Source organism: Macaca mulatta, chromosome 13 (assembly GCF_049350105.2).
Source record: "Macaca mulatta isolate MMU2019108-1 chromosome 13, T2T-MMU8v2.0, whole genome shotgun sequence".
NCBI classification, from domain to species: domain Eukaryota; kingdom Metazoa; phylum Chordata; class Mammalia; order Primates; family Cercopithecidae; genus Macaca; species Macaca mulatta.
The window spans coordinates 97,046,304-97,071,815 of record NC_133418.1 but is presented as its reverse complement, the minus strand read 5'-3'; the positions used below and the strand labels follow the sequence as shown (position 1 = coordinate 97,071,815).

Below are 25,512 nucleotides of genomic sequence, written 5' to 3'. Positions count from 1 at the left end.
TAAAATATGAGCCCCAGAGTTCAGGGAATAGGCAGCACATCTATTTAGGACATGTTTTGGATCAAGGCATAAAAACAGTGGCCTAAAAAGTTTACAGGAATATTTTCATTGGAAAATTAGTAGTGTTTAGTGTAAAAATTACTTCTTATAAAATAACACTGTACATTGAATGTATGAAAATGGTATTTAAGTTGGCCTTGTCCCTGGGGATCTCTTATATAACATTTACTAATATGAGTAATAATTACCACCTTTCCCACAGTTGGAATAGCAAACAGTCCAGGACATTTCTGTAACTTGTTTGACCTTGTCCACTCCAGCTCCACCTTGCTCACTTGCAGTATTTATGAAATAGCTTTCAGGTACTTCCTATGTGCCAGCAGGTATGCTGCTGGACACTGAGGGATCCAGGGTTTAATGCGTTCTCTTTCTTCTTAGAGTTTTCAGTCTAGCAGTGCATGTCTCTTAGGTTTTGCCCTTAAAGACAATTGCCCATAACTATTTCTCCTTCCCCTCACTTGGCCAGATCCTATGCATTCTTAGAGGCCAGTTGTATTCCAGTGAACCTTCCTTGGTTACCCACGCTAAAAGTGGTTTTTCTGCTCTCTTCGCTCCTATTGTGTTTATTTTCTTTAACCACTAATTTGGCAATTAATCATGTTAATTGCTTTGTGACTTGTATCTATTGTTGTCTTGACTTGTTATTTAAATTGTGTTGTGTGACTTTCATAGTTTGATTTTTGTCTTCTGATTACAAGTTTTTGAGAATAGAGACTCCTTTGTATAACTCTTATAGCAATGATTACTCCAAACTTTTTTTTTTTTTTTGAGACAGAGTCTTGCTCTGTTGCCAGGCTGGAGTGCAATGGCGCGATCTGGGCTCACTGCAACTTCCGCCTCCCAGGTTCAAGTGATTCTCCTGCCTCAGTGTCCCAAGTAGTTGGGACTACAGGCACGTGCCACCACGCCCAGCTAATTTTTGTATTCTTAGTAGAGACGGGGTTTCACCATGTTGACCGGGATGGTCTCGATCTCTTGACCTCATGATCTGCCCGCCTCAGCCTCCCAAAGTGCTGGGATTACAGGCGTAAGCCACCACGTCCGGCCCAAACTTTTTTTTTTGTTATGTACCCTGTCTTAGTCAGTTTGGGTTGCCATAACAAAATACCTTAGACTGGGTAATTTATAAACAACAGAAGTTTCTTGGTCACAGTTCTGGAGGCTATAAAGTCCAGGATCATGGCTCTGGTAGATTGCGTCTGGTGAGGGCCTGTTTCTCATAGATGGTGCCTTCTGTGTGTCCTTCTATGGCAGAAGGGCAAAGGGGCAGACAAGCTCCCTCAGGCCTCTTTTATAAGACCTCATAAATAATCCTATTTATGAGGCCTCCGTTTTATGACCTAGTCAGCTCCCAAAGGCCCTACCTCTTAATACCAACACGTTGGGGGTTAGATTCCAATAGGAATTTTGAGGGGCCACAAACATTCAGATTGTAGCACACCCCAAATCATTTTATTGTGGACCTCTGCTACGTGCATTTTTCCTTGTAAAAATATATTTATAGATTATAAAACATACATAAAATATAAGCTAAAAATGATGTAAAGATAAAATAAGCAACACTGTAAAAATAATTTGTATTACTTATAATGTGGTATTTTCACCTGCCATACCTGAAAAAGAAATCTGAAAAAATATGTAGATACTAATGGAAGAAATGCTTTTGCCATAAATTAAGTGTCTGGAAATGTGAGGGTCTGTCTCTGGACTCTTTATTCTGTTTTACTGGTTTGTCTATTTTTGTACCAACGTCAATATTTTAATTACTAACGTTTATGGTAAATTTTGAAATCCAGTAGAGCAAATTTCCTACCAAGGTTTTTCTTATTGTGGTAAAATACATATAACATAAATTTACTATTTTAATCATTTTTAAGCCTACAGTTCTGTGGCATTAAGTTTATTCACATTGTAGTACAATCATTACTACTATCCATCTGAAACTCTGTACCCATTAAACTATGGCTTCCTATTTCCCTCTCTCCTTAACCCGTTACAACTACCGTTCTACTTTCTCTGACTATGAGTTTGACTACTTTAGATACCTCATGTAAGTGGAATCATATAGTCTTTGTCCTTTTTTGACTAGCTTATTTCACTTAGCATAAGGTCCTCAAGATGTATCCATGTTGTAGCATGTGTCAACATTTCCTTCCTTTTTAAGGCGGGATAATATTCCATTCCATTGTGTGTGGATATAGATGTATAGTATGATGTATATATAATTTTGTTTATCCATTTTGTTTATCCATTCATCCATAAATGGACACTTGGATTGCTTCTACCTTTTGTTTATTGTGAATAATCCTATTGAGTTTTTCTTCTTCAAGATAATCGGATCTATTCTAGGTTCTTGGCATTCCATTTGTATTTTAGAATCTGCCTTTCAGATTCCAGATCAATTTAGGCAGAACTGACAACTCTTCATTATGAGTCTTTTTTTTATTTTGAGGCAGAGTCTCACTCCGTGTCTCAGGCTGGAGTGCAGTGATGCGATCATTGCTCACTGCAGCCTCGACCTCACTGGCTCAGGTGATCCTCCCACCGCAGACTCCCAAGTAGCTGGTACTACAGGCACGTGCCACCATGCCCACTAATTTTTTGGTATTTTTTTTGTAGAGACAGGGTTTATCCATGTTGCCCAGGCTGGTCTCAAACTTTTGAGCTCAAGTGATCCGCCTGACTCGGCCTCCTAACTTGCTAAGATTATAGGCATGAGCCACTGTGCCCAGCCTCATTATGAGTCTTTTAATCCATGAACATGATATCTCTGTTTATTTACTTATTTTCTTCTTAATAATAGCTTCCTGCATAGAGATCTTACACATCTATTGTAACATTTATTTCTATGTATTTGATCATTTGATGTTATTTTAGATGGCGTCTTTCTGAAAGTTTTGTTTTCTGTTGATGGTATATGGAAATACAGTTGACTTCTATGTATGCTCTAACAACTTTGCTAAACCCACATACTCATTCCAATAGTGCACAAAATTTGCTAAACATTTACAAAATTTTCTATGTGCACAGTCACATTTTCTGCAAAAACGTAAGTTCTGTTTCTTCTTTTCCAATTTCTATACCCCTTATTTCCTCCATCCTGGCTAGGACCTCCAGTACAATGTTGAATAAAAGTGATAAGAGCTGGTATTCTTGTCTCATCCTCTATCTCAAAGAAAAAAATTTTAATGTTTTATTTTTAAGTATGATGTTGCTTTAAGTTTTTTATAGATAGCCTTTATCAGATTAAGGACGTTCCCTTTTATCCCAGTTTATAGAGAGCTTTTAAAATTATGAATGGATGTTTAATTTTATCAAACACTTGTACTTGTTGAGATAATCCTGTTAATTTCCTCTTATTCTCTTAGCAGAGTTAATTAAATGCACATATTAGAAAAGAAGAGAGGTTGAAAATTAATAAGCTAAGCATCTGTCTGAAAAAGTTAAAGGATTTTTTCCCCCTTCTAGTTAGCTGTTAAAAACAGTATGTGAGCCCATCATTCCTACTGAAACCATATTGTAATTTAAACTACATTTTTGTTATAGGGACACCTACCAACATTTAAAAATACTTCCTACTCTAAAGTAGAGTTGAAGTTTATCATTTATAAATGGAGATATGGCATGGAAGCTGAGAATAACAGTTGACGCCACATGAACTGGCAAACACATTTTCTTGAATATTTTAATTTTGTAATTTTTAAAACATTCTGGGCTGAGTCACTTATTTTGGTGATGGCATTTTGGAATCCTATGCTAAGAATTAAATGTATCATTTTTCTAGTAGGGTCTAGCCATAGTTTTTAGGCTTTAGTGATAGAATATACTTGATGTATCAAGAATATCATATGTCATCAAATGCATAGCTCCATTCCCCTGAAAATCAATGTAGAAAATCTATCTGAATGCAATTTTGTGTTCTTTGACCAATTTTAATTTGTATTTTTTCTTGTAAAAGGGTCTAAGACTTGACCTTGTGGATTTTGATTTGGCCAGCTAGATGGGGTATAATTATAGCCCTTTCAAGGCTGAATATGTAAGATTCCGTGAACCAGTTCAGATGCCTTTGCAGATAAAATGCCCATGTTTTAGATTATTTAGATAAATGTTAAGATACCCTTTGTCAGTCTTCCAGCTTCTTTACTTCTGCATCCAGTCTAGAAACCATGATAATTTTTGAAACTGAGTAATTGATGTTAGATTTAATTCAGAGAAAATAAATTCTAAAAGATGAAAATGTAGTTAATATTAGTTAACAGTAATTTACTGTAATATGTGACCTTTTTAAAAAGGCAGTTATTGATCTTTGAGCATATTTTATTTGAGAGTCACTTGTTATTTTAGGTTGCCAAAGTTGAAGACTTCCTTCTCAGCTGATGTTAAATATTGTTGGTTTAGCACAAACGTCACTATCAAGAAAACAGGAAGCTATGTAGGACACATGCCAAATGTTAAATTAATAGTCAGGGTAAAGGAAACTGACGTAGACTCAGGGAAGGAACCCTGGACTCATCTACTTTGTTCTTTTTAGGTGACTTGAAGAGTAGAAATGGTCTAAGTCATTATTTTTTCCAGACAGTGTATCAAAAAACAGGGTTAGCCCTATTAATCCAGAAAGAATATATTTTCTTATATTTTGCATTATTTTAAAACTGCTAATGTTTTAAAGGTTGTAGAATATCTTCATATAGTTTTGTTAATCTAAAATTAGTTCTTGGCTGTCTCTAAAAAGCCTATAAAGTATAGTAAAATTTGCCTACTTTTATTTTTTATAGTGAAACCTTAAAATTTGAGTTGGATCTCAGTAACTAGGAACAAGTGATAATTTAAAGAGGAGTCAAATCCAAATTTACCTTTCATTATTTACTTACAGTTTATTTATATAAAGAGTGTGCTAAATCAATGAACAGTGTCATCATTGTAGAGTCTATGTCATCAAGTTACAGGGGCCTTGTTCCCTCTCTTGTAGCCTTGAGTGACGTTTACAGTGTTTATACTTATTACTGATAAATAATTTTCTTTTCATTAGAACACATGTAATAGAACTTCTTTTTGGCAATATTTTGTCATCTTTTACTTCTCATTTTTCTAGGTACTTAATAAAATATCATTTGTTGAAAACATTTATAGTTCATCAATTATAAGGTTTATAGTTATAAATCTTTATAAGTCACTAATTATGATTTATAATTCGCCAATCATAAGATATCTCATTAATCTGATGGTTTTCTCTTAAATTATTGCGAGATGGTTTAATATAGTAATTAAGAAAGTAGGCCATGGAGGCAGACATACTGGGTTTGGATTCCAGCTCTGTCACTCACTAGCAAGTTACATAGCATCTACGTGCCTCAGTGCCCTCGTCTGTAAATTGTAGGTAATAACAGCACCTACCTTGGACAAGGTTGCTGTAAGTTTAAATAGTTTAATATATTTAGAATACTATACTTAGAATAGTGCCTGCTGCGTAGTAAATGCCTGACAAATATTAGCTGCTGTTATTTGTTTATTGTGGAAATATAATAATTTAAGGTAATGGTTTAAAGTTTAAGTTCTGAGTTGTGTGTACAGCTCTTCAAAGGGCAGACCTTCCACAAATAATCACACTTTTGCCCTCCTTGGAGGTGAGGATAAGCACCTCATCCCAATTCCAGTTAAATCAACAGTCTTTTTTTTTTTTTTTAATCATGAAAAGAGTACAACACTAGGAGTCAAGATGTATGCATTCATTCAGCAAACCTTTATCCTCGTACACAGTTGTTGGAGTGTTCACCTCCTGGATATCAGTGCTAGACACTGGAGATTTAAAGTTGCCTAGGCCATGCAGACTAAGATATGGTTAGAGTGTCCTGGAAGTGGTTTCCAATCCCCGAGTGCCAGTGAGACCCTTTGCTCTTTGATGTCGTCATCTGTAAAATGACAGTTCTTGAGTTTAGTTTATGAGTGTTAGTAATATGCTAAAATTTCATCAGTGCTGCATACGTAGCATTGTGCTAGGTGCTATACTAGGACTTACTTAAAAAAGAGTACAACATAGCTCTTTACATGAGAATCTTATGATCTGGTTGAGAAAACAAGCCACAATGAGAAAAACAGACAAATAATACTTGGAGTCATGTGATTAAATGTAAAACAAGAGACTGAACAGATGAGAATGTGCGAAGGTTCTTACGCTCAGCATTTTATTGCGTCAATGATTAACTGCCATTTCTGTAATAAAGTACTAGAGTAAACTACCTCCTTTGATGCTATCAAGAATTCCCGCTTGATAATTCCCACTTTCATAATCTGTATAATGTGAGTTTAACTCTCTTTGTTCACCCACATGTTAAACTTTAAAACAGTGCATTCCCGGTATATTTAGGTACTTTGAAATTGGTAAAAGATACATTTTTACAGTATAGTTTTTATCCAAAATCCTTTCTACACTCTAACACCAAGATATGTTTTTTGTTCTTGTTACTGCTATATTCCTATCACTTAGTGCCAGACACACAGTGAACACTGATGAAATATAGTTGAGACACAAATTTGAAATTATACTTAACTGTCAGCAATTTTAAAATCATTTAAAAATAATTTTTGAATTAAAAGTGATTCAATTTGGAATATTGGCTTTTTCAACCTTGGCTCTAACTATGTGTGAGGACAAGTTGCCATTCTATAAATATGATTTTAATGTAGCCAGTAGCTTTTTCTTTACTAGTTTTTTCATACTTGTATAAGGAAATGGCTTTCTAGATGAGTGAATTTCCCTGCTGTATTAGTTATCTGTTACAGATTTATGACAGCAGTTTCATGGGAGACCTTAAGCTAGAACTGCCCAGCCAAGCCATTCCCAAATTCCGACCCAAAGAAACTGTGAAAGATAATAAATGTTAGAAATGTGAAGTTTTGTGATACCACAATATAAAGACTTTCATATGCTTTACTTGAAGACTGTTCATCAGTATATCACTCTGAATTCTTTACTTCTGAAAAGTGGTGAAATACTTTAAAAGGAAAAGATAAAATCAGACCATCATAGCCAAGTTTTCTTAGTCAAATAGGAAAGGGATGTATTTAGCCTTAAAATACTTTATAATTGTGTCCGAGAACCATGGCTCATGCCTATAATCCCAGACTTTCAGAGGTTGAGGCGGCAAGATTGCTTGAGGTCAGGAATTCGAGAGCAGCCTGGGCAAAGCCCTGAGATACTGTCTCAAAAAGAAAAAAAATGTAGCCGAGTGTGGTGGTGCTTTTGTAGTCCCAGCTACTTGGGAAACTGAGGTGGGAGGATTCTTTGAGCCCAGTTGTTCAAGGCTGCAGTGAGTTATAATTGTACCTCTGCACTCCAGCCTGGGCTCTAGAGCAAGACACTGTCTCCTAAAAAAATTATAATAGTAAAATAGTTCATAGTTCGTGTTCATTATAAAAATCAAAACAATGCAGAAAGCAACTGGGTGCAGTGGCTCATGCCTATAATCCCAGCTCTTTGGGAGGCTGAGGCAGGAGGATTGCTTAATTCCAGGAGTTTGAGACCAGCCTGGGCAACATGGTGAAACCTTGCCTCTACTAAAAATACAAAAAATTAGCCAAGTGTGGTGGCATGTGCCTGTGGTCCCAGCTACCTGGGAGGCTGAGGTGGGAAGATCGCCTGAGCTTGGGAAGCTCTTTGAAGCTTCAATGAGCTGTGATCGCACTACTGTACTCCAGCTTGGGTGACAGCATGACCTTGTTTCAAAAAAAAAAAAAAAATGCAGAAAGGTAATTAGAAGAATGTTGTTGTAAAAATCATTTCAAATCTGGCCACATTTTGGTTATTCTCCTGAAATCTGTTTATGTGTGTAGATATACATACTTACAAGTGTCCTTTTTCCATAAGTGGAATCATACTATTTCCATGTATTTTTAAAGCTTTTTAAACATTACTATGGGTTTAAAATTCACCCAAACTCCCCTTAGTGCTGTATGACGTTGGAAAGATCACTTCCTTGAAGTGGGGACAGGAGTGGGTAATACTCCCCAAAAGCACAATCAAGTCAAAATGGTAATCTCTAGTTAGCAGCAGGCCTTCTGTTTTACTGAGAGGAATATGCAGATTTGGGGCCAAGTCAAACTGTTCAAGGCAACAGAGGAAAGCTCTTTTAAACCCATGCTCTTTTTTTTTGTTTGTTTTTTGTTTTTGAGACGGAGTCTTGCATTGTTGCCTAGGCGGGAATGCAGCGGCATGATCTCAGCTCACTGCAACCTCTGTATCCCGGGTTCAAGCGATTCTCCTTCAGCCTCCCTAGCAGCTGGGACTACAGGCATGCACCACCACACCCGGCTAATTTTTGTATTTTTAGTAAAGATGAGGTTTCACCATGTTGGCTAGGCTGGTCTTGAACTCCTGACCTCAGGTGATCTGCTTGCCTCAGCCTCCCAAAGTGTTGGGATTACAGGTGTGAACCACCACACCCTGCCCCCATGTTCTTTTTTGATTAACGGAAAAACGAGTACCCTCCTCTTGTGCGACTTGAATTTTCACAGTAAATTAAAGAACATGACGAAACCAATTTTAGACAGAGGTAACTTAAGAAGAGGAAACATTTTAGTTTAATCTTAGAAGAAACTTTGTGTACATGGCATTGGGTTGTTTCCTATAAACCTATTTATCCTAGGTAATATAAGGAAGATAGAATGTAACGTATCTTAAATAATTTGCCCAACATTTCATTGGAAGACAAGCTGAATGCCACTTAGGAGAAAGAGACCTACTAATGGCAGCTTTCCTCTGTTGCCTTGAGCACTTTGGCTCTTGGCCCCACATTTGTATATCCCTCTCAGCAAAGCAAAATCCCTGCAGCTAACTGGAGATGATAATTTTGACTTGAGTGTGCTTTTGGCAAGTATTACTCTTCATACCCCTCTCCCCCATTCCCACTTCAAGTAAGTGATCTTTCCAATATCATAAAACACTAAGGTGAGGTTTTGTAAATTTTTCTTCTGTCTTTTCTGTGACATTTTAGTGGCCCTTATAGATTGGCTAGCCTACCCATTAACCTGACTGTTTCCATAGAAGATTTGGCTATCATCTCACACTTTAAACTCTTCATTTTCTTTTCCTTAAACATGCTCCTTTCCTAGTCAGCCTTGTTCAAAAAATCCATTTTGTCCCGTCTCCACTGCTGTTACTCTAGTCCAAGGATCCATTATCTTTCTTTCTTTTTTTCAGATCTAAAGTGGTTATTATTATTATTATCCTACCTGCATTGGGTTTTCAGTCCCAATGGAGATTGAGAAACCTAGTGAGACCAGTAGCATCCCTGGGGTGGGGGGTAAACACAAGATTCATCCACATTGCTCCCAGCTGCCCTGGCCTTCCTACAACTCTTAGAGGTTTGCAGTCCCGGTCCCTTATAGCCAGCTACGTAGCGATGTCTTTCCTGAAATAGAGACTTTGGGCAGCAGAGCTCCTCATCCCATTCCAGGTGGATAACCACACCCTGAAACACTCCTTTCCATGACTGAAGGTGAGAGGCTGAGGAGAATGCTTTCTGTCCTCTGTGACCCTGTTCCTTTCCAGCACCGTTCTTGCTCTCATGTGCCTGAGTGTGGGCCTTTTCTGCCAAGTGGGCTACACTCTGCTCAGCCCGCACATCACAGAAGACTGTCTCCTCACTGAAGACTGTGAAGTGAATGTTTATACTAAAGTGGCAGCATTATCACTGCACCAGAGCTAGAAAATGGACAGGCAAGGCTCTCTGTAGATAGCAGAGAAGTAGGTAATACCATCTACAAATGCATGTTGGTTTTGCTCCATCATCTTTCTTGACTAAAATGGTCTCCTATCTGGTCTGGCTGTGTTCATTTTATCTCTCATGGTCTTTTTTTTTTTTTTTTCTATACAGTAGACAAAGTGATCTTTTAAAAACGTAGATGTTTTTACCCTTCTGCTCAAAACCCTCCTTTGTGCTTGGCATAAAAGCTGAATGAATTGTAACCACTTGCAGGCCCCGTGTGATCTGTCCGTTGATTTTGCCCCCTCTCCCTCATTTACTGTGTCCTAATCTTTTGCTTTTCTCTCCCTCATTTGCTGTGCTCCAGCCGCATTGCCCAGATATATCAAGATTTCTTCCCCAGATGTACCAAGCTTGTTCCTGTCTTCACACCTTTGCACCAGCTGTTTCCTCTGCCTGGAATGCTCTATCCCAGAACTTGGCATGGTGGGCCACTTTGTGTGATTCAGTTTTCGGATTTCACCTCCTCCAGAGGTCCTCTTTGATCTTCCAGTGTAAAGTAGCTCCTGCTTCAGTGCAGCACCCTGTTTTATTTTCCTCATAGTATTTAGCAATCCGAAACCATCTTTATATGTTTGTCTCTTGTTTATCATTTTCTTTTTCCCTTGCTAGAATTTAAGTCCCATGAGACCGTAGATCTTCTCTGTCTCGTCCATGCTATAATCCTAACACGTAGAGCAATGCTTGATAAATCTTATCTAAATGAAACAAATCAGTGAATGAAAAACAGAGATAGAGAAATATACTTTTTTCTTCATAAAATTTTAATTTTTTAGTTGACACATAGGAATTGTACATATTTATGGGGTACATAATGATGTTTTGATACATATAGTGTATAGTAATAAGATCAGGGTAATTAGCATACCTCATCTCAAACATTTATCATTTATTTGTGATATAAACAGTCAATATCCTCCTTCTAGCTATTTGAAACTGTTTATTATTGTTAACTCTAGTCATCTACAGTGGTGTAGTACATTAGAACGTATTCCTCTTATCTTGCTGTAATTTTGTATCCTTTAGCAAATCTTTTCCTATCCCCCTTAGAAACGTACCTTTTAATACACTGAGGTTGCTGGAACCAGCTGTTGATGTAGTAAGGGAGGAAGGTGACATGGCAGGGCACAAAATCACTTAACCAGTCCTGGTTAAAGTATATAATAAAAAGTGTGGCCCAACAATGAGTGTAACCATTCGGGAAAAAAACAATTTCTCATTGAAGAAGGAGTGAGTTATTCAAACAAACTGGAATCAGATTAATCCTGAGGATTTCCTGTACTACTAATAACTTCAGTCTTTAAGCTATGTAGTTAGATAATTTGATCCCCAAGCCCCAAAAAGATCCTTGATTGTGAATGGTGTTTTTCATAAATTTAAAGCATTGCAGTTGAATGCAATAGAAAAGGAAAAATCTTAGTGTTGCTTATAGGGTTCATAGCAGCGTGCTCAGAATGACATGAGGCTCATTACCATCATTAGATTACATTTTATAATGTTATAATTTATGTGTTTTCTATAGTCTTTTAAAATAACTACTGTGTTGTGGGGTAGAAAAGATTATACTAAAAGGGAAATATGATGCCCATAAAATGTACTCTGAGGAATTTTTTTATATTGAAAGGAAAATGAGAAAGTATTCTTAAAACCTGTGAAATACAGGCTGGGCGCGGTGGCTCAAGCCTGTAATCCCAGCACTTTGGGAGGCTGAGACGGGCGGATCGTGAGGTCAGGAGATTGAGACCATCCTGGCTAACATGGTGAAACCCCGTCTCTACTAAAAAATACAAAAGAAAAAAAAAAAACTAGCTGGGCGAGGTGGTGGGCGCCTGTAGTGCCAGCTACTCGGGAGGCTGAGGCAGGAGAATGGCGTAAACCTGGGAGGCGAAGCTTGCAGTGAGCTGAGATCCGGCCATTGCACTCCAGCCTGGGCGACAGAGCGAGACTCCATCTCAAAAAAAAAAAAAAAAAAAAACCTGTGAAATATAAAAATAGGTTACCATTCAGTTGCTGGTATAGCTTTGTTGTTTAGTTTGTAAGCTGGTATTTTTATTGACCCCTGAAGATAATGAGGAAGAGTCAACTTAGTGATTTATGTTAAACATATTCTTGTTATGTTTCTGGTTTTTTTTTTTTTTTTTTTCCTTTTTTTCTTTTTTGAGACAGTGTCTTACTCTGTCATCCAGGCTGGAGCACAGTGGTGCAATCTTGGCTCACTGCAGCCTCCACCTCCCAGGTTCAAGCGATTCTCCTGCCTCAGCCTTCCAAGTAGCTGGGATTACAGGTGTATGCCACCATGCCTGGCTAATTTTTTTCTGAGATGGAGTTTTGCTCTGTGCCCAGGCTAAAGTGCAGTGGTGGGATCTTGGCTCACTGCAACCTCCGCCTCCTGGGTTCAAGCGATTCGCCTGCTTTAGCCTCCCAAGTGAGTAGCTGGGACTACAGGCGCTTGCCACCATGCCCAGCTAATTTTTGTATTTTTAGTAGAGACCTGGTTTCACCATGTTGGTCAGGATGGTCTTTATACGTGTCTCTTGACCTTGTGATCCGTCCGCCTCAGCCTCCCAAAGGGCTGGGATTACAGGTGTGAGCCACCGCCCCTGGCCTAATTTTTGAATTTTTAGTAAAGATGGGGTTTCACCATGTTGGCCAGGCTGGTCTTGAACTCCTGACCTCAAGTGATTTGCCTGCCTTGGCCTCCCAAAGTGCTGGGATTGCAGGTGTGAGCCACCGTGCCTAGCCACTGTCTAGTTCTTTTCCCTTTCACATTCAAATCGTTTTGGGAAAAAGTAATAGTAAACCTCTAATGTGGGGTCTGAATTACTTAAAGTCAAAATTTTTTGGATTTATTTTTAAATGACTCTTGCCCAAGTTGCCATGTAGGGAAGTTGTACATTTATTTTAACTATGCATCCATCCGTTAAATTACTTCTATAGGTTCTTTTTTAGAATTGCTTCACAGCCAGTTTTGGAATTACGAAAGAAAATTAGCCTCCTTGCTTTCGTTTATACATTAAAAATCTCATCTTTTTAAAACAAAATGAAGACATATTACTTTCTCAATTGACTTCATATTAATATTTTATTAACTTATGAAGCCTATGCAGCTGTTATGCAGTTGAACTTATGACTTCTAAGATAATAAATTATTTTGTGCAACAAATCTGTGAAGAGCAAGAAACATTGTATAACTTTGTGAAATAATAGATTAAAAAAAACTAGGCCAGGTTCAGTGACTCACACCTACGATCCTGACACTTTGGAAGGCTAGATGGGAGGAGGACCACTTGAGCCCAGGAGTTTGAGACCACCCTGGGTAACATAGTGAGACTGCCTCTCTTTAAAAAAAAAAGAAAGCCAGGTGTGGTGTTGTGCACCTGTGGTCTCAGCTGCTTGGGAAGTTGAAGTGGGAGGATTGCTTGAGCCTGGGAGATTGAGGCTGCAGTGAGCAGAGATTGCATCACTGCACTCCAGCCTGGGCTACAGAGCGAGACCTTGTCTTGAAAAACAAAACAAAAAGAAAATACCAAACTGTTGAGACCCGGGTGACTACCCCCCACCTTTAAAATTTGCATTTTACTTGAAATTGAGTGCGCATTGTGCTTTCCTGCAGATGAAAGTTATGGTGTGCCAAATCTAAAGGAAGCACTGTACCTTTGTGGAAGGAAAGAAAACCATCTGGTACCAGAAAAAGGCCAAAAGTGGGCTCTTTTTTGTAGTAACAGAATGAAAGCTAAGAGTCCATATTTAAAATATGATCATAAAACTATTCTTATTTTACAGTTCTTGGCATAAGAATAGACATGTGTTTTGGATAATATACCTAATTTTAAAAGTCGAGATATGCCTCTTTGAGAGAAGTAGTTGAAGCACACTGTTGATGTTTGTCGTTAGAACACATGTAAGTTTTATTGTGAAATAAATGAATTATTTGTTTTAGGACGAGTCTTCGTGTCTTGGCTTCCGTGACTATTAAAGGCTTTTATTTTGTTCTGTAAGCCAGTGTTTTAATCTGTTCTGTATAAAGATCCCTTTTTGTTTAGTATCATAAATATGTGGGTTTTTAAAGTTTGTTTTTAAAAAATCTTTTCTTTCTTTTGTTTCTGCATTTTTTAAAGCTGCACATCATTGACTCCTGGGCCCAATTGTGACCGATTTAAACTGCACATACCATATGCTGGAGAGACATTAAAATGTAAGTAAACGATGACTATTTTACTCAAAATGTAGGTTACAGTGTCAGCTATTGGACTTTGTGCTTTAGTTTTCATTTCCGGCTGTTAGTTGTTATCCCCTAAGATATTGATCACTAGCATTTACCACTTTTTTTATCTGTCATTCAATTCTAGTTTGATTAAAAGTAAGGCAGTTGGCAGGGAATAAGTTGTAGTTAAATAGGCATGCACAGAAATTCCTAATTTTTAGGCGTGCCCAGTAATTTTTATGTGTTTTTTTTCTTTATAGGTGGCTTTTATGTAATACTCAATAAAAAGTCCACTGCTTTAGAATACCTGGCCATTTAGAAACAGTTTTTAGGTAGGAGTGGCTGCTGTCCATCACTGCCGCTAACCCCCCTCTAGAACTGCTGTGCCACGACTTGTCACTGATCTATCTCCTGTTGTTACCGAAGTGTAAGAGTCCTGCCTCAAAAACTCTTGGCGTGGCTTAGGCATATCAACATGTTATCTCCTTTAAAGCAAGGATCAGAGATACAAATGGTCTACGAGGGTTAGATTGGTAACATAGTAAGGGAAACAGGCTAGGTGTGGCAAATTGGGACACCCTGTCACTTAAGGGGAGTGCCTCTACTGATTTATTGCGAGAAGGTGGATGTCTGAACTTTTATGTGAATTCTGTCAGTTTTAGATGTGGCTACTTTTTCAAAATTAAAAACATGGTGTGGGCCAATATTATGCAGGCTAAACCTAACGTGTCTGTGGGCTGGCTTGAGTTCCTGGACCACAAGTTTTTTTATCTTGGATGGATAGTATGGAAGATCTGTCATTGGACTTAGCCCACTAGCTTCAGCAGCCGTCTAGGCTGTATCAGCTTTTCTCTGTCACTATTACAATACTTGTGGCTTTGGTTGGTTAGTGTTGGTAATCTCACCAGGAATTTTCTCTCTTGAACCTACACTTGTGGTGAACAGCCTATTAAAGTTCTCCTATTCTTAAAAAGAAAAGTAGAGAACATGGATATTAAACATGGGATAGATGGATAAACTGCTTTTTGGCCTGTGGACCAGTGTGTTTTACCATTACATGCCAGGAGGGGCCACAACTCTGTGTAGTATTTTGTATTCTTAGTACTGTATTCTGTAGGATCACTTGATACTAATTTATCAAATGCCACATTAAATGAGAAATGTTGGACATGCTGACTTGTCAGCCTTGCATTACTAGACCATTTTCTGGAAACCATTAAAATATAAAATAATTTTACCTGTCTGAAGTAGTAGGACAGATTTGATTGCTACTTTTTTTTTTGAAAAAATTATTAACTAAATTTAAAAGAAATGATCAAAGTAAATAATTCATGTAGTTAAAAATGTAAAAGTACTGGAATTTTTTGATACATGAAACCAGTAGTCTTCTCTCCCAGTCCAGTTTCCTGAGAGAATCACTTGCAGATTCTAAAAATTTTCAGTTTAGCTCTCGGGGATGATCTCCATATCTTTAAACAATATACTTTTGCCTCTATTTCTTGCCTTATCAGTTTTAGACATTGTTATTTTTTGACTTCCTGTGCTGATACATGAAGCATCAGCCTATTTTTCCTATACCCCTTAACTATTTTTTCTTTTCTTTCTTAATGTAATTATATCACCATTATTGGTTCCTGTGTTGGTTACCCTGTAGCTTAAAAATTTTTACTTACTTTTTTTAATGGATCACTTTACACGTTATATTACACAGTTAATGAATAGCCCCTAAGAATTCTTAGTAAGTACGTGGTACACAGTTAGCTTTGTTATTACTTAAGGGCAATCTCTATGCAAGAATGGTGAACATTTAGGGTAGTATACTCTTTAGTTTTACATTAATCATAGATACTGTGTCTTTTGCCTCTGCATTTTATAAGATGAATATATTAGCCCCTGCCCTTCCTTCAGTTCCTCTTCCTTCAACTCCCAGCTTTTGTCTTCAGTTATTTTCCTTTTGCATTTTCAAGATTGATAACTTACTGTCCGTTCTAAATCTGTAGTTGTCTTCTGTGCCTTGTCTATAAATTGCTTGAATGATTGCTCTGGAGGCCTGTTCCTGCATGATTATCACTGTGAGATTTGCCTTTATTATTATTTTGAATTTGACCTTGTTTTGTAGAATCTATGTATCATAGATTCTATGTTTTGTAGATGATTTTCTTGATAAACAGGTTATCTGCTTATCTTGCTGGAACCTCATTCTCAAATAACTTGCTCAGATTCTGTTCCTCTCTCTACCCTTCTGCCTTTCCTTTAGCCCATCTGATAATGTTTTATTACTACAGTCACAATTAGGTATCTTAATTTCTAAGAACTCTTTCTTGCACTGTTTCTCATTCTCAGCATCTTCTTATTTTATGAATATAGGTCCTTTAAAATCCTTCAAAAAATAAAATTTGGAGATTTTTTTTAAAAAAGTTTTCTTCTGTTATCTGAACTATTTTAATTTTTCCTAGGGATTATATTTTTGTTTATCATATTTTTCCCTCTTTTATTCTATAGGTTTTCTTCAAATAAAAGGTATTCATTTATGTTTAAGATAGACAATAAAATACTGAATGGGACTTCTGAGTAGGTGAGCAAGGCTTATGGAATGTGTGGATGAATGATGGGCCAGATGTGAGTCAACTGTTCTAGCTCTCCTCACATAGTTTGTTCTGTTTCTTCAGTGAATACCTGGGGATACATACCTGGTCACCCTGTCATTTCCGGGGGGTGGGTAGATAGACTATTCCGTGAGGAGCTTTTGCTTACTCTCCCTGTTCTTAGCCGTGTGTCTCACTCTTGCCTCCCCTTAACATGGGATAACTACCAACTTTTATGGGTTTAATTAAGACAAATGACTTCCTTCCTCGTCTTCCTCACATTATTACAGGCCAAAGCTTTCCTCTGCCCTATCTTGTCAAGTACTACACTTCCATCTGCATTCTATCTCTAGCAATTTGCTAAACTTTCTCATTTACTGATTACTCTCTTCCCTTCCTCTTCATCTTCCTGTTGTTTGGGATTTTATCTTTCTGTATTAACTATCATTTAATGGGATTGGAGGGTGGGTCTTAGAGAAGAAATAAGTGTATGTGGTCAGTCCACGGTCTTGAGACAAAAATAATGTGACTTCACAGGCATCTTTCTAGTAGTATGGGTTTATGTTGGGAAGCATTTGCTGATACCCTATGTCCTCTCATTACTATAAGCTCTTCATGGGAAGCCTTTAATAACATTTGTGATTAGTGTATTAGGTCTGTCACTCATCATATAATATAATTATGTTCTAGCAAACTGTTGTTGAATATTGTCATTATACATTGGGGACTTAGTTTAGCCCACAGTATGTTCTATAATAAATAAATAATAAGTGAGCATTGTACAATGGCGATTCTTATGCTAAAACAAGTCAAGATTCTAGTGTTAAGCAGCTCACAGCCAAATAAAAGGCAAAGGTAATTGACCATGGAAACAATATTTATAAAAGTTCGTAGAATTAGAAAGATGAGTTTTTTTAAAAAAACACACATATATATGTGTATATATATAACATACACATATATACACACACATGCGATCTTGGCTTACTGCAACCTCCACCTCCTGGGTTCAAGCAATTCTTCTACCTCAGCCTCTGGAGTAGCTGGGACTACAAATGCCCACCACTATGCCTGGATAATTTTTGTATTTTTATTAGGGACAGGGTTTCACCATGTTGACCAGGATGGTCTTGATCTCTTGACCTTGTCATCTGCCCGCTTCAGCCTCCCAAAGTGCTGGGATTACAGGTGTGAGCCACTGCACCTGGCCGGTTTTTTTTTTGTTTTTTTGTTTTTTTGTTTGTTTGTTTTTTTTGAGACAGAGTCTTGCTATGTTGCCCAGGCTAGACTTGAACTCCTGGGCTCAAGTGTTCTTCCTCCGTCAGCCTGCTAAGTAGCAGAGACTACAGGCACACATCACCATGCTCAGATCTTTTCCTTTTAATAATACAATCATCCCTCAGTAACCATGAGGGATTGGTTCCAAGACCTCCTGTGCAAGTCCCTGATGTAAAAGGGCATAGTATTCACATATATCCTATGCCCATCTTTCTGTGTACAGGCATACCTCATTTTATTGTGCTTCAACAAGGATGTTATGTGGTTTTTTTTTTTTTTTTATAAATTGATTGATGGTTTGTGGCAATCTTGTGTTGAGCAAGTTTATCAGAGCCATTTCCCCAAAGCATAGGCTTATTTCATGCCTTTGTGTCATGTTTTGGTGATTTTTGTACCATTTCAAACTTCTTTAATTATTATTTTTTTAAACTTAAAAATGTTTGCTTTTTAAATCATGAAGTATTTCCACATACTTTTTCATTATTATTCTGTTTTGGTGATCTGTGACTAGTAATCTTGAATGTTACTATTTTTGTGTTGAGATGCCATAAACCATACATACCCATATAAGACAGTGAATTTAATCAATAAATGTGTATGTTCTGATTGCTGTAGTGATTGACCTTTTTCCTTTCTCCCTCTCCTTGGGCCTTCTTATTCCCTGAGACACAGCAGTATTGAAATTAGGCCAGTTAGTAACCTTGCAATGTCCTCTGAGTGTTCAAGTGAAGAGTCCCACACCTCTCACTTTACATCAAAAGCTGGAAATGACGAAATTTAGTGAGGAAGGCATGTTGAAAGCTGAGACAGGCTGAAAACTAGGCCCCTTGGCCAAACAGTTAACCATGTTGTGAATGCAAAGAAAAATTTCTTGAAGGAAATTAGAAGTGCTACTCTAGTGAACACATGAATTATAAGAAAGTGAAAAAATTATTGCTGATATGGAGAAAGTTTTCGTGTTTGAATGAAAGATCAAACCAGCCACAAAATTCCCTTAAGCCAAAGCCTAATCAAGAACAAGTCCTAATTCTCATCAATTCTAAGAAGATTGAGAGAAGTGAAGAAGCTGCAGAAGAAAATTTGAAGCTAGCAGAGGTTGGTTCATGAGATTTAAGAAGAGAGGCCATTTCTATCACACAGAAGTGCAAGGCGAAGCAACAAGTGCTCATGTAGAAGATGCAGTAAGTAATCCAGATGTAGCTAAGATATCATTGATGAAGGGCTACACCTAGCAACAGATTTTCAGTGTAGATGGAACAGCCTTATGTTGGAAGAAGATGCCATCTAGAACTGTCATAGTTAGAAGGCAATGCCTGGCGTCAAAGGATGGGCTGACTTTCTGGTTAGGGACAAAGGCAGCTAGTGACTAGTTTGAAGCCAAGGATCATTTATCATTTTGAAAATCCTAAGGCCCATAAGAATTATGCTAAATCTAACTCTGCCTGTGTTCTACAGTAGAATAACAATCATCTGTTTACAGCGTGGTTTACTGAAAGCCACTGTTGAGAACTACTGCTCAGAGAAAATGATTCCTTTGAAAATATTATTGCTCTTTGACAGTGCACCTCATCACTTGAGATGTGTTGGAAATAGCAAGAGAACTAGAATTAGAAGTGGATCCTGAGAATGTGACTGAACTGCTACAATACCATGATAAAACTTGTACAGATGAAGAAGGTTGCTTCTTACAGATGAGCAAAGAAAGTGGTTTCTTGAGATGGAATCTACTTCTGGTTAAGATGCTGTGAACATTGTTGAAATGACAACAAAGGCTTTAGAATATTTCATAAACTTAGTTGATAAAGCTTCGCCAAGGTTTGAGAGGATTGACTCCAATTTTGAAAGAAGTTCTACTATGAGTACAATTCTATCAGACGGTGTCTTTTGCTGTAGAGAAATTTTTCCTAAGGGAAAAGTCGATTAACGTGGCCGACTTCATTGTTGTCTTATTTTAAGAAATTGCCATAGCCATGCCACCCTTCAGCAACTACCATGCTAATCAGTCAGGAGCCATCAGCATCGAGGCAGGACCCTGCAGTAGCAAAGAGACTGTGACTTGCTGAAGGCTGAGATCATTGTTAGCATTTTTAATCAATTCAGTATTTTATTTTTATTTTTATTTTTATTTTTTTTTGTATTTTTGTTTTGAGACAGGGTCTCGCTTTGTCTCCCAGGTTGGAGTGCAGTGGTGTGCTCTCAGCTCACTGCAACCTCTGCCTCCCAGGTTCAGGCGATTCTCCTGCCTCAGCCTCCCGAGTAGCTGGGATTACTGGTGCTCACTACCATGATCCTGTTAATTTTTATATTTTTAGTAGAGACGTGGCTTCACCATATTAGCCAGGATGGTCTTGAACTCCCAACCTCAGGTGATCCACCGACCTTGGCCTCTGAAAGTGCTGAGATTACAGGAGTGAGCCACCATGCCTGGCCGCAATACAGTATTTTAAAATCAGGTATTATCATTTTATTTTAGACATAATGCTATTATACACTTAATAGACTACAGTATAGTAAACATAACTCTTACATGCACTGGGAAACCACAAAGTTTATATGGACTTTGCTTTATTGTGATACTTGCTTTATCGCGTTGGTCTGGAACCAAACCCAGAATATCTTTGCCTTATGTTTGTACTTTAAATCATCTTTAGATTCCTTATAATGCCTAATGCAATGTAAATTCTGTGTAGCTGGCTGTGATATGGTATTGTTCAGGGAATAATGACAAAAGTCTGTAAATGTTCAGTTCAGATGCAGTTTGTTTTTTGAATTTTTATTTTTAGAGACAGGGTTTCACTATGTTGGCCAGGCTGGTCTCAAACTCCTGACCTCAAGTGATCTGCCTTCTTTGGCCTCCCAAAGTGCTGAGATTGCAGGCCTGAGCCACTGTACCCAGCCTGTTTTTTGAATATTTTTGATCAACTGGTTGTTGAATGCATGGATGTGGAACCCATGGATAGAGAGCTGACTGTAGCCATTGTATAACTGGAGTGAGATGATAGCTCATTGTGGTTTTGATTTGCAGTTCCCTGATAATTAGCGATGTTGAACATTTTTTCATATACTGGTTGGCCATTTGTATGTCTTTTGAAAAATGCCCATTTTTAATTGAATTACTTTCTTTTTCTATTGAGTGGCTTGAATTCTTTATATATTCTGCTTATTAACCTCTTGTTAGATGTATAATTTGCAAATATTTTCTCCCATTCCATAGATTGTCTCTTCAGTCTGTTGATTGTTTCCTTTGATGTGCAGAAGCTTTTTAGTTTGATGTAATCTATATATTTTTGCTTTTGTTTTCTGTGTTTTTGAGAGCTTATCCAAAAAATTCTTACTGAGACCAATGTGACAAGGCATTTCTCCTATGTTTTCTTCTAGTAGTTTCACAGTTTCTGATCTTACATTTAACTCTTTAATCCTTTTTGAGTTGATTTTTGTATATGATGAAAGGTAAGGGCTAGTGTTACTTCTTTTCATGTGGATATGCAGTTTTCCCAACACCATTTATTGAAGAGACTGTCCTTTCTCCAATGTGTGTTCTTGGCACCTTTGTCAAAAATCAGTTGGCTATAGAAGCATGTATTTATTTCTGGGCTTTCCATTAATTTTAGTAACCTTAAATCTATTGTATACAAGATCAGTAAGGTCATACTGTTTAATTACCACAATATTTGTGATAGAATTCAGCCTCCTACAACCAACATAGTATTAATCTTTAGATGAACAAACACAATTCTCAGCAACACACATTTTAACAAATGCAGTTTTCTATCACAAGCACAATTGAAAGGTTATATAGTTTTACAAACTCTTGGAAGATAACTATCACAGCAAACAGAAAAACTCTTTGCCCGCCCTGTTTTGTTTTTCTTTTTTGAGACAGAGTCTCGCCCTGTCCCCCAGGCTGGAGTGCAGTGGCACGGTGTCAGCTCACTGCAACTTCCGCCTCCTGGGTTCAAGCGATTCTTCTGCCTCAGCCTCCCAAGTAGCTGGGACTACAGGCACGTGCCACCACACCCAGCTAATTTTTGTATTTTTAGTAGAAATGGGGTTTCAGTGTATTGGCCAGGCTGCTCTCGAACTCCTGATCTTGTGATCCACCCGCCTCAGCCTCCCAAAGTGCTGGGATTATAGATGTGAGCCACCGTGCTTGGCCAGCTCTTTGCCTTTTTAAAGAAACAGACCTCTAAGGAAACCTAATTATATTGTAAGAGGAAAATGAGTAAGTATAGATTTAAATTATATTCTATGGTAGATAATAGATAAATATTCTCTAACCTTCTCCTTTTTCTTTCCAAGCAAAGGGTAATGGCTAACTCAGTGCTTTGCAGTCATAAAATTTTTATATAAACAATTTTTAAAATCTAAAGTTTCTCATTAAATCTCATTAAAAACTTGTGGTGTGTGGTTTAAACTTTATTTATTTATTTATTTATTTATTTATTTATTTTGAGACCCAAGTCTTGCTCTATCACCAGGCTAGAGTGCAATGGAGCGATCTCGGCTCACTACAACCTCGGCCTCCTGGGTTCAAGTGATTCTCCTGCCTCAGCCTCCCAAGTAGCTGGGACTACAGGTGCTCGCCACCATGCCCAGCTAATTTTTGTATTTTTAGTAGAGACAGGGTTTCACCATGTTGGCCAGGGTGGTCTTGATTTCTTGAGATCTGCCCACCTCGGCCTCCCAAAGTGCTGGGATTACAGGTGTGAGCCACTACGCTTGACCGGTTTAAACTATAGTTCTAACCAACGCTGAATCAAAGTATTCAGTAATTTACTAGAATTTACAGTAATTTTATTTCATAACTTTAAGCTCAGTAAAGTTAGAGATGGAGACTGTTGTGTTTATTAAATCTTCAGTCCCTAGCACAGTAAAGATATTCAATTAAATATTTGTCGATGAAATTGAATGAATGCATGCGTAAATTAATGAATCTTTAGTGTTCAGATTTTCGTTGGTTGAAGTATGTGTTATAAAGAATGTGGCATTCTGTTACTTGTATCAGCCTTTTGCCAACAGAAATTTGATCTTTAGAAGTTATTTATTATACAAGGAATTTGTAATTGGAACATTGCTCTTAACAATTCAGAAAACAGGAATAATGTACAGTACTTTGCAGATTTGGAGTCCGAATCAATTTTATCTTTATATGTTTTACTCTGCCCTCTGCCATCAGATTAATGAAAATAGCATGTAACTAAAACTTATATTTCAAAATATTTTGTGTATTAGAAAATAGTACTTCTATAAATCTGTTTCATTGTAAATAAAGGAAACTGTGCAGTTAATGAGAATGAGAATGAGAGACGAGAGAGGGCATATTTCTCACTAATTGATTCTTACGGAATTATCCCCATTCAAAGTTAAATAAGAAAGATCAGAAGATTATAGTACATTAGGAATGATGTTAGTGTTTCCTCAGGTCTTTTACTGTGAAGAGACAATTGTTGGCCAGTAAAAGAGTTGCCAATTTGTATAATATTCTATTGAAAAATGTCAAAGGATATCTTAAGTAAAGAGAAGTCCTTGAATCTCACCGTGGCAGAAGACACAACTCATACTTACTTAAACGATATTGGAAATGTGAATCTTCAGTGATCAACATTGATTTGAATGAAATACATGTTAAGGTCTAGGATGGTGCAACTGAAGTGGTTGAACATTTTCCAGTTATAGCAGCTATTCACATAAAAGAGCCATGAGTGTCATATAAACACCTATTTGTAAAAATAGCCATCCTAGTCATGCTCTGTAGCATTTAACTCTAGAAGAAATTATTGCATTTGTGTTTTTGTGTACCCTATTTAAACAGGGCAAAGAGTGAGACTGCTTGCTCATATTTTATTTCCAATCTCTAGTTGAGTATCTGGCATTTCGAGAGGTTTAATAAATGTTTGTGGAAAGAATGAGCCATATTCATTCCTTGGATCTGACAACGATGAGGTTTGATAGGAAGTGACAGAACTTAATTCTGCCAGTTCTTTGAATAACGCTGTTTATGCAACTTTGAAGAGAGATTATTGAAATATTGTAAGTTACATTGAGCAAGTCTGTGGCTAGTGAATCAAGCAGTTTGCCAACATTGGTAGTTTGCTAACATTGGTTTTAAATTTGAAATTATCTGTGGTTTAAACAATTTATTTTAATCAGGGGCTGTTTCGTTATAAGAAACCCATTGGAACTAACATAAATTGAAGAATTTATTTGTCTTTGTAAGGAATCAAGTAAAGCCTATGATGCCCAAGGGCAGAAAGGACAGCCAGGTTCTCAGGGACTAGAACCGGGAACTGGAAGGCTGGTAGACATAGTAGCCAGGCAGCATCTGTGTCTATGTTTGTGTTTTTCTCCTGCAACATATTCCGTTATCACTGTATTCTAACCGCCCCTCCACCCTGACCAACCCCTGACTTCTGTTTCTCTCCACATTGGGTAGAAATGATTCTTGAGTCCCTACATGAGGACTCAATTCAAGGCCACCAGAGAGGTTGTCATTGAGTTTAAATTCCTGGGAGAGAGGATCTGATTGGCAGCTTGGGCCAATTGACCACTCGTGGTCAAGTTATGTGGCCAGGATTTCTGGGTCATGTATTATCAACCTGATTACTAGAGGCCAGTTTTAACACAAGATAAGATAAGCATAGGCTGGCAGATACTCAGAAAGGTATCTATTGCCCTGTTTCAGGAATTATTTCTAAAGAATTTCCAAATGAAAATGTAGACTTTTTTTTTTTTTTTGTCTTTAACAATAGAGCAGCCAGGCATGGTGGCTCACGCCTGTAATCCCAGCACTTGGGGAGTCCGAGGTGGGCAGATCACGAGGTCAGGAGTTGCCTGGCCAACATAGTGAAACCCTGTCTCTACTAAAAATACAAAAGATTAGCTGGGTGTGGTGGCAGGTGCCTGTAGTCGTGGCTCCTCAGGAGGCTGAGTCAGGAGAATCACTTGAACCCGGGTGGTGGAGGTTGCAGTTGCAGCTAGCCGAGATCGCAGCACTGCACAAACCAGCCCAGGTGACAGTGCAAGGCTCCGTCTCAAAAAAAAAAAAAAGAGCAATATAGTTGTTTATCATCTGAGAGGAATGATGGTTATTTCAAAGCCATTTGTGACAGAGTGAAGAAGTCCTGTCAAGAAATATCCAAAAGTTTTGAAGTTGATATACTTTTCCTTTCAGAGGAAAACGTCAGAAAAAAATCAGTTATGATATGGATAATACATTATCTTCTATGTCCTCAGAGGAGCAGTGTAAAATTACTGTTCATTTTTAAGGATTCCATACTATATCACTAAATTTAAATATATATTTTTTGAGAATGATTAAAACAAAATGAAAACAGTTTCAGAACTGTTATTTAAATGGACTGTACCGTTTAATTAAATAGTGGCCAAACAGATGCATAGATTTTTACAGATACATTGCACATAGTGTTGTGGAACTTCTGCTTTTATGAATCTATGTGAGATTCAACTTCATTTTTGATCTATGTCTCCTTGAGTGGTTTGGCTGCTGCTTTTGTGTGTGTGTATGCTTGTGTATGTTTTAACACAATGCTTCCCTGTCTCAGATCTGTTACGTATTAATTTGTTTTAGCTAATTAGCTTAGTAAGCTGAGAATGCCCTTTTTCT

General features: G+C 37.6%; 1 protein-coding gene across 24 annotated transcripts in view; it reads left to right on the top strand.

Annotated features, from left to right (window-relative positions):
- Window positions 1-25,512, top strand: part of BABAM2 (BRISC and BRCA1 A complex member 2) — a 456,851-nt gene that overhangs the window by 27,473 nt on the left and 403,866 nt on the right. For all 24 annotated transcript variants that reach the window (XR_003721805.2, XR_013402902.1, XR_013402895.1 and 21 more), the window contains one exon: window positions 13,940-14,016. Coding sequence is in view for 14 of the 24 variants with exons in the window: in XM_028831823.2 (XP_028687656.1) it covers window positions 13,940-14,016 (77 nt within the window). In the remaining 10 variants the exon portion in view is untranslated. The remainder of the gene's footprint in view (window positions 1-13,939; window positions 14,017-25,512) is intronic.